The sequence below is a fragment of the Taudactylus pleione genome, unplaced genomic scaffold (assembly GCF_031769625.1).
Source record: "Taudactylus pleione unplaced genomic scaffold, aTauple2 ptg000547l, whole genome shotgun sequence".
In the NCBI taxonomy this organism is placed as follows: Eukaryota; Metazoa; Chordata; class Amphibia; order Anura; family Myobatrachidae; genus Taudactylus; species Taudactylus pleione.
This window is the reverse complement of record NW_028284949.1, coordinates 4281686-4296296: the sequence shown is the minus strand read 5'-3', so window position 1 is coordinate 4296296 and position 14611 is coordinate 4281686. Positions and strand designations below refer to the sequence as shown.

The 14611-nt window shown below is 45.5% G+C and overlaps 1 protein-coding gene across 1 annotated transcript in view; it reads right to left on the bottom strand.

Moving 5' to 3' along the window:
* LOC148500806 (uncharacterized) overlaps nucleotides 1-14071 on the bottom strand; it is a 35934-nt gene extending 21863 nt beyond the window's left edge. Inside the window, 6 exon segments of the mRNA XM_088451320.1 lie at nucleotides 6421-6571; nucleotides 11197-11294; nucleotides 11411-11534; nucleotides 12196-12387; nucleotides 12960-13062; nucleotides 14035-14071. Coding sequence (XP_088307446.1) covers nucleotides 6421-6571; nucleotides 11197-11294; nucleotides 11411-11534; nucleotides 12196-12387; nucleotides 12960-13031 — 637 coding nt within the window. The 5' untranslated portion in view covers nucleotides 13032-13062; nucleotides 14035-14071.
* Nucleotides 14072-14611: the final 540 nt, after the last annotated feature.

Below are 14611 nucleotides of genomic sequence, written 5' to 3'. Positions count from 1 at the left end.
TCAAGATGTTTGATGATGCTGATACAGTACGCCCAGGTTCATCGAAAATCCTCCTGAAGGATGACACAAAGCCTGCGTAATTATCCAGCAGCGGATCTGAGCGCTCCCAGAGTGGGGAAGCCCATTCTAAGGCCTAGCCGGATAACAGAGAGACTATATAAGCCACTTTAGTTCTTGCAGTTAGAAAGTTGTCAGGCTGCAGGGTAAAATGTATGTCATACTGATTTAGGAATCCTCGGCAGAGTTTAGGATTGCCTTCAAATTTACTTGGTAAAGGCAGATGTAAGTGGGGAGATGATCTACCTCCTGTATTCCCAGACGCTGATGCGGATGTAGATGCTGGTACTTCAGGGGTAGAAAAGGAAGTTTGCAAACTATCCTGTCGCTTGGACATCTCTTGCAGAAATTGAGCCATCTGATGCTGCATGTTTTCCAGATTTTCTAAACGACCAGAAATGCATCGGAACAAATCCACTCCTGACTCCTGATCTGTGGCCGGCTCCATGGGGCCAGTGCAAACGGTTATGTTCTGGGTTGTTTGTGGACCGGGGTGGTAACAGAAGCGATCACAGAAGCAGATTTGAAAATAAAACTAGGATTTTTAATAAGTGCTTAAGTAGACATATAGGGCCGGATTCAGACCCACTCGCAAGCGGCTGTACGCTCGCAAGTGGGTCGATGGTGTGCACTGAGCATGCGCACGACGGCGGGAGCTCCGTCATGCTCATGCGCCAGACGCGACGAGCGAAGGAGTTTCCTTCGCTCGTTGTGTCTGATCAAAGGGGGCGTGCTGTCGATGTTGATTGACAGCACGCCCCCTTTGGTGGGCATGCCGGGTGGCGTGCCTCCCTGACGGGGGCGTTCCCAAGGGAACGCCTACCGTCAGAAGCCGGCCCACTGACATCACTAGTGATGTAACTGGGAGTGATTGTGGCTCTGATAGAGCCAAAATCACTCCGGGCCTTGCGGTTGAGAAACTCAACTGCAGGCTCCGGCTCGCAGTGGCGATGGTCGCGATGGTCAAGACCATCGCGGCCATCAACCTGCACGCTCGTATAGGCTGTGGGTGGTGACCCACAGCTATACGAGCGTCCAGGAGGACGCTCCATAATTATGGAGGACGGCCCTCATTCAGAGCGTGCGCTCTGCTCAGAGCGTACGGCTCTGAATGAGGGCCATAATGTGGCAGTAAATAAAAGTCCAGGAAGATATAGATGTGCACAAGAGTTCTGTGGTGGGAGCAAAAGGGTTAATGTCCAAGTAGAAACAATTAGAGCTGTCCAGGTGTGCAGGTAGTGAAACTGAAAATAATCAAGCCAGGTTTGCAGGTAGTGAACAGAAAATAATCAAGCCAGGTTTGCAGGTAGTGAACTGAAAATAATCAAGCCAGGTTTGCAGGTAGTGAACTGAAGCGCAGGATGTCAGCAGGCTCAGGCACTCGGGTATGGGCAAGGGTGATGGAGGAAGCGGGGTAGTCCAGTGGGAACTAGGAGCTGACAGGCAACGAATTCACAGGAACAGGAAAGCACAGAGAACTCCCTCTCAGCTAGGCTGAGTTACACGTTGCACTGGCAAAGAAGGAAGGCACTGACCCTTCCTAAATATCCCATGCCGTGCTGTTACTGGCCGGAGGTAACATGTGACTCACCAGGATTGGCCAGCCGCATCACATGGCCAGAAGGCAAGATGGCGGTGCCCATGCCAAACTGAACGGAGACGCCGCCAGGCCTCACCAGCGCAGAGTGACAACAGGGCCGCACAACAATGCGCGTAACCAAAGCCCCCCGCCAGACACCAGCTCCGCCACCAGACAGCCCGCGCCACAACGACCTCACAGGTAACACCCGCCTAGCGCCATGCTAAAATACCCTGGCCGTGACAATTAACAGAGATGAAGGCAGATCTCTCACTGGTTTTCATAAATTTTAATTAACATCATGACCATGTATGCAGTCAGTAATCTACGGTGCACATACAGCCATGCTGAACACAGATGGACAGACCTCCCTGCCATTCCGGACACAGACAGACTGCAGATCCCCTCTGGGCACAGACAGACAAATGTCCCCTCTGTGTGAGATCAGGAGTGTCAGACACTGTGAATAAAGTGTTTCACCAAGCTCTTTATTATATGTATGTGCTGTCGCCAGCTGGATTGCCCTCACTGCTGCTGTGAATGTTCCTTTGTTCTGTAGGAAACGAGTCTGGTTACATCCTGCTAGGTGGCATCCAGTCTGGCCGGCTGGAGCTTTATGGCACGTGGTGACCATGATGAGGTGAGGGCTGGGGTAGGTCCCAGAGAGAGCCCAGGTGAGTGATTACCCCAGGAACAGGAGGGTTTTATAAGAGCCCAGACGCAGAGCAGGACGATGTCAGTGCCAACACGGAGTCACTGGACTTGGTGCAGGGTGGAGAGATTGGAATACAAGGAAGTCACAGAAAAGGAGACTTATGTCTTACCTGTTAAGTCTTTTTCTTTGAACTCCATAGGGGACACAGGGCCTACGCTGGGGTATAAGTTGGCAGGTGGATGTGCAGCTCAGGCTCCTCCTCCCCTATACCCCACCCCAGGCCAGACAGGCCAGTCAAGTTAGCAAGCCTAAGGCAGGAGCGGGAAGAAGGAGGAAGACTGGCACACATACAGACAAAAGCACCCGAAGAGACAGGGAAACCAGTAACGAAGAAAAAGACCCCGCCAGTCAGGTACGTCAGGGTGGGCACTCTGTGTCCCCTATGGAGTTTGAAGAAAACGACTTAACAGGTAAGACATAAGTCGCCTTTTCTTCTTCACCTATCCATAGGGAACACAGGGACTACACTGGGGACGTCCCAAAGCAATCACCCTAAGGGAGGGGAAGTTCCTGAGCTGCACTGAGTACCCGTCGCCCAAAGGCCGCATCTGCGGAGGCGTAGGTATCAAACTCATAAAAGCAAATAAGCTTGTGAACAGAAGACCACGTGGCCGCCTTGCAAAGCTACTCCGCACAGGCGCCACGGCGAGCTGCCCAAGAGGTACCAACTGATCTCGTGGAATGAGCAGTCACCACGGCCAGGGCTGGAAAGTTCACCGCCACGTACACGTGGCAGATGGGTAAGCGGAGCCACCTGGCTAAGGTCTGCCTCGTAGCCGGCCAACCACGCTCGTGGAAACCATAGAGTATGAAAAGGGAACCCGACCACTGGCGGATCCAGGGGGGCGATCGCTTCCCCTAGCAGACAGAGCAGCATAGACCTGGCTGCCGCAGGACAGCGCTCTCTGTCCCCATAGCAACCAGCAGCTGGTCATGTCACTCTGCAGGCATCAGGGGGTAGAGATCCAAGCACTAGAGGGTGAAATGCAGCAATAGCATGTGTCCCCTGGCTGTGTCTGTGTGCAAGAGACGAGGAGTGGCGGCCATTTTCCCGAGGACCAGACCCCATTAAAAAATGCCACGGCAGCATGCCGGGCTCCCCAGTGTGATCCATGGTATTCTAGCGGCGGATGCATCACCAGTCACAGTGGTTACTAGGGCAGGCTCGTGGCAGTGATCGGGCAGAGCAGCATGGCAGGTAGGAATAGCAGATGAGGAGTGGTCACGGGGACACCAGACACATAGGACTTGCGTGTCTGTTAGTATACGCTCTCAGGGTGCCATCTACATGGACATGTTACATATATGTGTGTTTGTGCTTCCTATAACACTTGTCCTCATACATTATATATACATAGATGGTAGCTTTGATAGTAGATTTTAGAGAAAATTTGAGGGTTCACTGCGACAGGAACACACACACCCTGTCCAACTCCCGGCAGTCCGGCTCCCGCCTCACGGACCCTCTCTCCTCCATCCTTGCTGAATGCCTGTCAGCATATGTACCCCCTGCCGAGCTGAGCTCCCTGCTGCTTAGTGCAGAGACTACAGAGTCACAGGTCCGACCCTCTTCCTCCCACCTCACTGGCTGGCAAGGCAAGGTGTTAGTTAAATTAATTGGAGAAAGGAGGAGTCTGGACTGAAGAGAGGAGAAGTCGGCGCTAAACGGTAAACCACCCCCTAAAAGAAACATCTAGATCCGCCACTGAATCCGACTTCTGGATATCTCTGGTATGATTGACATAGATGCGGAGGGCCCAAACAACATCAAAGAGGCCTCATCCGCCGAATCCTCCGGAGACTGAAAGGACGGGACTACAATTTTCTGACACTCTGAGCCGAAACAATAGCCAAGAGAAAAATAATCTTCCATGTGAGCCAATGAAGGCCCACCGAATCCAAAGGCTCGAAGTGAGGTGCCTGAAGAGCCCGAAGCACCATGGACAAGCCGTTCAGCTTTTGGACCAAGAAGAGATTGGCGTAGAAGCCAGAGCCTGAGGAACAAAAACTATTACCTTGGAGGCTAAAAAAATGTGGTGGACGTCTTTTGAAAGTCAGAGCGTAGCCCTGCGAGAACCCAGGCATCCAAGATAGTTGTCATCCAGACGTCGGAGAAAAGCAGAAGCCAGCCTCTCACACTGGGGTCTCCCAGGGAGAGGCCCGCTCCGTCAATCGGTAGGCATGTCGGCTGGTTTGGCAGCCAGGCGTCTAGTAGCCCAGGACAGCTTGCTTCTGGGTTTGGAGGTTTTAGCAAAAGAATTCTGGGACCTAGAAAAATACTGTCCCTTGGCTTTCTCTTGTGGGCGAAAGGAGGACCCTCGAGCTCTAGGGGCTACCGCAGAAGGCAGAAACGCTATCTTGGAAGCCGCCACTGTGGCAACTACAGTATGTTATCCAATTCTGGTCCAAATTGAACGTCGCCGGAACAAGGAAGGGCTTCAAGGGCCTTCTTAAGAGTCCGAGTCTGCGCGCCAGGAGCGCAGCAGGAGGGCTCATCTGCCCGATACAGAAGAAGCTGACACCTTGGAAGTTAAGATGCCGGTGTCAAGAGCCACTTCATCCAGATAGGAAGCAGCCTGCTTAATATGCGCCACCAGAAGTAGTAGCTGATCGCCATGGGCCCCCAATGTGTGGCCCTCCTCCAGGCCATCCGTGTAAGGAGGTAGAAACCTGAACTAAGTCCTGCACTGAATGCGAGAAGGTGCTTGTCCATGGGGGCTCCAGCACAGGCAACTGCAGATGAGGCTGCATAATAGGGGCGGCTTGGACCCCCAAAGTAGGAAGGACATGTGCAGGAGCTGTAAGACAATCCACCAACTGCGACATTACCTGCGGCAAGTTGGCCGCCCATGTCGGTTCCTGGTCTTGCTGCGTGTCTGAGTAACACCGGATACAGAGACCATCCAGGACCGCATCCTGTGGCGAAAGACCAGCAGAACAGTGTCTACATGTATGCAGCAAAGGTGCCTCCTTCTCCTTGGGTGTTTTGTTCTTGGAAGACGTTATTGTGTTCCCAGAAAAGTAGGGAACAGTGCACGGGAATGTAGGGGCCAAACAAATTTAACAATGAGCGAGGCAACAGAAGGGGAGTTAACCCCTTTCACAGCTATAGAAAGAAAGATAGTACAGAGACAATAGTGTTTTCACACAGTCACATTCAATGTAATATAATAGGCAAATAATGCTAAGCAATCCAACTACATTAGACTGTGGGCCTGATTCACTATGGATCGCTATTCTGCTTATACACACTTTGCTAATGTCAGCGTTGATATTTAAATGTTCGCATTCGCATTGCGAACGCAGCCTGACATAAGGATGTTCACTTCCCCTTACTCACATCCATATACTTGACCAACATGGTGAAAATAATCGGTAACATCGGACAGTTAGGGAACCCCAGACCTTACTCAGGAATTGCTTACTTATACGCACGCTATGATGCCTCAGGCGGCATCTGGTATCGCAGTGGATAATTTATGTACGCCCCTGAAACGGCGTTGAAACGCACTAGTGCACCTGCGTTCGTCCGGCCACCCACCCGTCACCACCCACAATCGGCACTCCCTGTCAATCACTCTGCCATGGGTCTGCGCAATTCCTAACGCAACGCCTAGATGCATAGGCATGCGCAGTGAAATTTAATTGACTGACTGCGTGCGTATAAGCCACTACGTTCCTTGCTGAATCATGCCCTGTATAACCGAACCTGAGGGGAGGTATACAGGGAGACAGGAGCCAAACCTCTCGGAAGACTGACGGCAGGCAGCACAGCTATGTAAAATGGCTGCTCACCGTCTTGCAAGTGAGGAGAGAGGAGAAGTAAAGCCCATGGCGGAAAACCTCCATGAGGGATCACACCAAGGGCCAGGGGAGGGGCTAACGGGGAGGAGCCCACCTCCCCCTGCTGACATAGCTCACCAGGGGCAATGGCCGCCTACAGTTTTGCTAGCGGTTGCTATAATCCTTCAGTGATACCACCAGCACTGCCTCACACTTTGTCAGCACCGCCAGTGGTCTCCACACCGGTGGTGACAGCAGTGACTGCAGCAGGGAGCCGTTCTCTTACCTGAACGATGCCCCGGGCGTCTGGCTGCGGCTGGGGTCCTCCGGCTGATACCTGTAGGCATCTCCTCCTCCTTAGACTGCTGATCACCCCTCACATACGTCTCCTCTTCTTCCTTAACATCTTCTAGTTTCATAATAATTAGGCCTTTCCCCTAGAATAGTAAATATCACAATGTAATGATTCCTGAGTTACAGAACATAGACCATACAGAAGAATATCAGTGTATAATAATAATTAGGTTTTTCCCCTAGAATAGTAAATATCACAATGTAATGATTCCTGAGTTACAGAACAGAGACCATACAGAATATCAGTGTATAATAATAATTAGGTCTTTCCCCTAGAATAGTAAATATCACAATGTAATGATTCCTGAGTTACAGAACAGAGACCATACAGAAGAATATCAGTGTATAATAATAATTAGGTCTTTCCCCTAGAATAGTAAATATCACAATGTAATGGATCCTGAGTTACAGAACAGAGACCATACAGAATATCAGTGTATAATAATAATTAGGTATTTCCCCTAGAATAGTAAATATCACAATGTAATGACTCCTGAGTTACAGAACAGAGACCATACAGAATATCAGTGTATAATAATAATTAGGTCTTTCCCCTAGAATAGTAAATATCACAATGTAATGATTCCTGAGTTACACAACAGAGACCATACAGAAGAATATCAGTATATAATAATAATTAGGTCTTTCCCCTAGAATAGTAAATATCACAATGTAATGGATCCTGAGTTACAGAACAGAGACCATACAGAATATCAGTGTATAATAATAATTAGGTATTTCCCCTAGAATAGTAAATATCACAATGTAATGAATCCTGAGTTACAGAACAGAGACCATACAGAATATCAGTGTATAATAATAATTAGGTATTTCTCCTAGAATAGTAAATATCACAATGTAATGATTCCTGAGTTACAGAACAGAGACCATACAGAAGAATATCAGTGTATAATAATAATTAGCTCTTTCCCCTAGAATAGTAAATATCACAATGTAATGATTCCTGAGTTACAGAACAGAGACCATACAGAAGAATATCAGTATATAATAATAATTAGCTCTTTCCCCTAGAATAGTAAATATCACAATGTAATGATTCCTGAGTTACAGAACAGAGACCATACAGAAGAATATCAGTGTATAATAATAATTAGGTATTTCCCCTAGAATAGTAAATATCACAATGTAATGACTCCTGAGTTACAGAACAGAGACCATACAGAATATCAGTGTATAATAATAATTAGGTATTTCCCCTAGAATAGTAAATATCACAATGTAATGACTCCTGAGTTACAGAACAGAGACCATACAGAAGAATATCAGTGTATAATAATAATTAGGTCTTTCCCCTAGAATAGTAAATATCACAATGTAATGAATCCTGAGTTACAGAACAGAGACCATACAGAAGAATATCAGTATATAATAATAATTAGATCTTTCCCCTAGAATAGTAAATATCACAATGTAATGACTCCTGAGTTACAGAACAGAGACCATACAGAAGAATATCAGTGTATAATAATAATTAGGTCTTTCCCCTAGAATAGTAAATATCACAATATAATGACTCCTGAGTTACAGAACAGAGACCATACAGAAGAATATCAGTGTATAATAATAATTAGGTCTTTCCCCTAGAATAGTAAATATCACAATGTAATGAATCCTGAGTTACAGAACAGAGACCATACAGAAGAATATCAGTATATAATAATAATTAGATCTTTCCCCTAGAATAGTAAATATCACAATGTAATGAATCCTGAGTTACAGAACAGAGACCATACAGAAGAATATCAGTATATAATAATAATTAGATCTTTCCCCTAGAATAGTAAATATCACAATGTAATGACTCCTGAGTTACAGAACAGAGACCATACAGAAGAATATCAGTGTATAATAATAATTAGGTATTTCCCCTAGAATAGTAAATATCACAATGTAATGACTCCTGAGTTACAGAACAGAGACCATACAGAATATCAGTGTATAATAATAATTAGGTCTTTCCCCTAGAATAGTAAATATCACAATGTAATGAATCCTGAGTTACAGAACAGAGACCATACAGAAGAATATCAGTATATAATAATAATTAGATCTTTCCCCTAGAATAGTAAATATCACAATGTAATGAATCCTGAGTTACAGAACAGAGACCATACAGAAGAATATCAGTGTATAATAATAATTAGGTCTTTCCCCTAGAATAGTAAATATCACAATGTAATGACTCCTGAGTTACAGAACAGAGACCATACAGAATCTCAGTATATAATAATAATTAGATCTTTCCCCTAGAATAGTAAATATCACAATGTAATGAATCCTGAGTTACAGAACAGAGACCATACAGAATATCAGTGTATAATAATAATTAGGTATTTCCCATAGAATAGTAAATATCACAATATAATGAATCCTGAGTTACAGAACAGAGACCATACAGAAGAATATCAGTGTATAATAATAATTAGGTCTTTCCCCTAGAATAGTAAATATCACAATATAATGACTCCTGAGTTACAGAACAGAGACCATACAGAAGAATATCAGTGTATAATAATAATTAGGTATTTCCCCTAGAATAGTAAATATCATAATGTAATGACTCCTGAGTTACAGAACAGAGACCATACAGAATATCAGTGTATAATAATAATTAGGTCTTTCCCCTAGAATAGTAAATATCACAATGTAATGATTCCTGAGTTACAGAACAGAGACCATACAGAAGAATATCAGTGTATAATAATAATTAGGTCTTTCCCCTAGAATAGCAAATATCACAATGTAATGAATCCTGAGTTACAGAACAGAGACCATACAGAATATCAGTGTATAATAATAATTAGGTCTTTCCCCTAGAATAGTAAATATCACAATGTAATGATTCCTGAGTTACAGAACAGAGACCATACAGAATATCAGTGTATAATAATAATTAGGTCTTTCCCCTAGAATAGTAAATATCACAATGTAATGATTCCTGAGTTACAGAACAGAGACCATACAGAAGAATATCAGTGTATAATAATAATTAGGTCTTTCCCCTAGAATAGTAAATATCACAATGTAATGATTCCTGAGTTACAGAACAGAGACCATACAGAAGAATATCAGTGTATAATAATAATTAGGTCTTTCCCCTAGAATAGTAAATATCACAATGTAATGAATCCTGAGTTACAGAACAGAGACCATACAGAAGAATATCAGTATATAATAATAATTAGGTCTTTCCCCTAGAATAGTAAATATCACAATATAATGACTCCTGAGTTACAGAACAGAGACCATACAGAATATCAGTGTATAATAATAATTAGGTCTTTCCCCTAGAATAGTAAATATCACAATGTAATGATTCCTGAGTTACAGAACAGAGACCATACAGAAGAATATCAGTGTATAATAATAATTAGGTCTTTCCCCTAGAATAGTAAATATCACAATATAATGACTCCTGAGTTACAGAACAGAGACCATACAGAATATCAGTGTATAATAATAATTAGGTCTTTCCCCTAGAATAGTAAATATCACAATGTAATGAATCCTGAGTTACAGAACAGAGACCATACAGAATATCAGTGTATAATAATATTAGAACCACACAGCTGCTGTACAGATGATACATTGCGGAGTCCCTCTGGTATCTGGGGGTTATGGGGTAAGTAACAAGCATTACACATGGTAATGACCATACTGCACTGAGGACCTGACAGGATAGAGCAGGCCTGAGATGGGTATAAATGTGCAATTCATTGTTTTAGTGAATATTTTAGTGATTTAGAAACAATAGGATAATGGAATAAAGTGCTTAAAGGTAAAGTGAATACATAAACAAGTGAAACAATACATGTTGTACACACACATACAGAGGCAGAACTGTGGAACGTGTTCTTGAACTCCTAGTGTCAGATGAAATGGAGATCAGCAGACAGTGTAGTCACCAGGGGGCATGGCCAGCAGGCTGTGCAGTCACTGGGGGGGGTCAGAAGGTCACCAGTAAACAGGGTCAGCAGGCAGTGTAGTCACCAGAGGCCGCTTGCAGCAGGCAGTGTAGTCACCAGGGGAAGGGGTCAGCAGGCAGTGTAGTCACCAGCAGGCGAGGCCAGTGGGCAGTGCATTCACCGTGCGGCGTAATCAGTAGAACACTTGCTTATATTATATAAGATATCAGTACAGGAAGATGGAGGTTATATGATCACTGTATAGGACACTGGGAAGATTAGAAATCTATGTGTCTATGAATATATTGGTCTGTATTATAGGAATGGGTGGATCCAGTGACTGTGATTGGCAAAGGAGAGATTGGGAGATGTGTTATGTATTATTACTGGGACCACTAGGAGCAGTGTGTGATCCCTTCCCCCTGTACTCATATTTACACCTGCTGGTCACAATGCCCACCCACTGCTGAGGTAAGTGTCTCAAAGGATGCTGGGAAAGGAAGTAACAGTCAGCATAATGTGGATTAGTTTGGCATCTTACATTTTGATCACAAGATATCTATTCTAAAATGAAGATATTTTCCATACTAGGCAGAGAACTAATTGTCATTACCTATATCTCAGCCACATTTATTAAATGACGCATTTATTCCAGCGCAGTGCGCACAAAATGTTCTTACTTATTATATATATAATACCTACTTTTATAGTGTTCACTATTCTTAGAAAATAAAGAGAATTAAAACTTTTTGGTATCAGTCGATACCTTCCGTTCCACCTACCTGATCCCCCTGTGGGACACTGTGATTCTCCTCTGTATCATCCTGGGAATAAAGAGGACGGGGACATCTCTCTGGGATATTCCTGTTACTGGCTCCATCTGTAGGAGACACACAGTGATTGATTACACTGTATATATGTGATTATCAGATGATGTGTATATAGGTGGCCCCATAGCTGCTCTCCCCATTACAGTAAGTGACAGTCTCCTCTTACCCAGTGATGTGAGGGGCCGGTGATTCTCCATCATCACGTCCTTGTACAGACCCCTTTGTCCTTCTATATACTCCCACTCCTCCATGGAGAAATAGACAGTGACAGCCTCACAACTTATAGGAACCTGATTTATACAATGATACAGTCATCACTCAGACACCTCCCCTGGTGTTACTGTATAATGTCCTATTCCCAGCAGTCACCTCTCCAGTCATCACCCAGACACATCCCCTGGTGTTACTGTATAATGTCCCATTCCCAGCAGTCACCTCTCCAGTCATCACCCAGACACATCCCCTGGTGTTACTGTATAATGTCCCATTCCCAGCAGTCATCACCCAGACACATCCCCTGGTGTTACTGTATAATGTCCCATTCCCAGCAGTCACCTCTCCAGTCATCACTCAGACACCTCCCCTGGTGTTACTGTATAATGTCCCATTCCCAGCAATCACCTCTCCAGTCATCACCCAGACACATCCCCTGGTGTTACTGTATAATGTTCCATTCCCAGCAGTCACCTCTCCAGTCATCACCCAGACACATCCCCTGGTGTTACTGTATAATGTCCTATTCCCAGCAGTCACCTCTCCAGTCATCACCCAGACACATCCCCTGGTGTTACTGTATAATGTCCCATTCCCAGCAGTCACCTCTCCAGTCATCACCCAGACACATCCCCTGGTGTTACTGTATAATGTCCCATTCCCAGCAGTCACCTCTCCAGTCATCACCCAGACACATCCCCTGGTGTTACTGTATAATGTCCCATTCCCAGCAGTCACCTCTCCAGTCAGCAGCTGAATGATCTTGTTGGTGAGTTCCAGGACCTTCTGGTCATTGTGTCTCTCATGTATCAGTGAGTGAGGTGGAGGCACCGCGATGGGGCTCTGGGTCCTGCTCAGTCCTCCTGACACACGGGGGCGGCTGCTGGGTGTCTCACATTCACCTGATGTCTTCTTCACTACTGTGTAATCCTGTGTATTGAGAGGGACACGAATATATATCACTATAGCCACAGGGCCGGAGCTAGGTTTGTCAGTGCCCTGCACCATCCTGTGCTGCACTGTCGCCCCTTCCCGCCCCCCTAAGCGTATACCAATATCGCCAGTGGGTTGTCGGAGGGGTGTTTTTCCGGAACCAGGTGGTGGTGAGCGCATATAAAATAATGTTCAGACAGGGCTGCGCCCTTCAGCCGATGGCACTCCAGATGTGCCTTGAGCCGCCACTGTATAGACATTACCAAAAACTGTTACCTCCTCAGTCAGGTCCCTGTGTTAGTAATAGAGATAATAGTGATGTCACTGTGACACTCCCAGACTCCCTCACCTCCCCAGTCAGGTCCCTGTGTTAGTAATGGAGATAAGGGTGATGTCACTGTGACACTCCTAGACTCCCTCACCTCCCCAGTCAGGTCCCTGTATTAGTAATAGAGATAATAGTGATGTCACTGTGACACTCCCAGACTTCCTCACCTCCCCCAGTCAGATCCCTGTGTTAGTAATAGAGATAATAGTGATGTCACTATGACACTTCCAGAATCCCTCACCTCCCCAGTCAGCAGGTAGATGATCTCCAGGGTCAGGTTTAATATCCTCTCAGTCATGTGATGCCTGTCCATCCTCAGCGAGACAGATGAGCTACACAGGACACTACACATAGGACAGAAATTGACAATTAATAACAGAGATAAAGGCAGATTTCTCACTGGTTTACATCAATTTTATTTAACATCATGACCATTTATGCAGTCAGTAATCTATGGTATCCATGCTGGCCACAGATGGACAGACTTCCCACCCACTCCGGACATGGTCACCTCCTGATCTCTGTCTGTGTCCAGAGGGGATCTGAAGTCTGTCTATCGTTGGAAGTGCAGTTTTCTGCCCATACTGGTCACCAAAAGAAGAAAGTTGTCCCCTCGCCACGCTTTGCCACAAAATGATATTCCCCCTCTATGCCCACGTGGATGGTAGGGAATGACGTTGGACAGTATCTGATTACGTCAGAGTACGGTTGATGCTATTTCCTATGTGGCTAAAGGACCTCTGTGACGTGTCCACCACGTGACCGCTGCAGGAGGCTAGACCGCTCCTGTGTTACCATCCACTAGGGCATAGAGGGGGAATAAATATTTGTGGCGAGCGGACACTTTTGGTCCCCCGTTAGCATCCCCGCCCCTCCACCTTTCAGGCCGGGTCACGTGGGTGTGACGTCACAGGTCCCCTGCAGCCCTCTATTCTAGTCACAACCGTCAGAGAACATCTTCGGAAGTGATCTAGCTGTAACCATCTTTTCCTATATATTACATGTCATAGATTTATTCCCAGAGAGAGGAGAGAGGACAGACTATTCCCCCATACACCACTGACCACCCTGCAACAATAACAGCTGGCTCCCTACAGTAAGAGGGGGATGTACTGGTATAATGTACAGGTTACACAGCACCAGTACATGTGTGACATCCCTGCTGCTCTCATACACCTACATGAGCCATTAGTTATACATTGCAATATGGATGTGGAGAAATAACAAGGCACAGACAGATAATAATTATAGATGTATTTACCTTCTGCCAGTCTCATTAATGTCTCCTGTCTGTCTGCCTGCTTCCTCCCACTCACCTCTGACACGGGAAATGTTCTTCCGGTTTATGCGTTCCACCTGGTTCCCGGGTTACAGTACAGGGAAAGCAGTGTGTTATTGGAGATGTAGTCCAGGTATCTTTGAGTTCCATTCATGTTCAGTGACAGACGGAATTTAACCCCCAGAATGCATTGCGAATGGAGAAATAATACAGACCTGTCACACAGCGCCCTCTGTATCGGTACTGCAGCCTTTTCCCAAACATCATTACTCCGCCATCTAGCGTCCAACTAGAGAACTGCAGCTCTTCTTACTGTCCATAATAATAATAATAATAATAATAATAATAATGGCAATCTCTCTTGCTGGGGGGGGTCACTTTTATTTATATTATTATTATTATTATTATTGAGACAGCTCCAAATTGTTACATATTTCTAAACTGCAGCTCATCTCTGTCACTCTTTGATGATGATGATGATGGCAGAAGACCACAAATGTATTAACCAAGGGAGCATACCTCCCAACCTTCCCAATTTCAGCAGGACAGGAGGGGGCGCTCTGTCACCAGGAGTGGAGCATGCACACATCATCCACACTGTGCCGGGAAAGGCT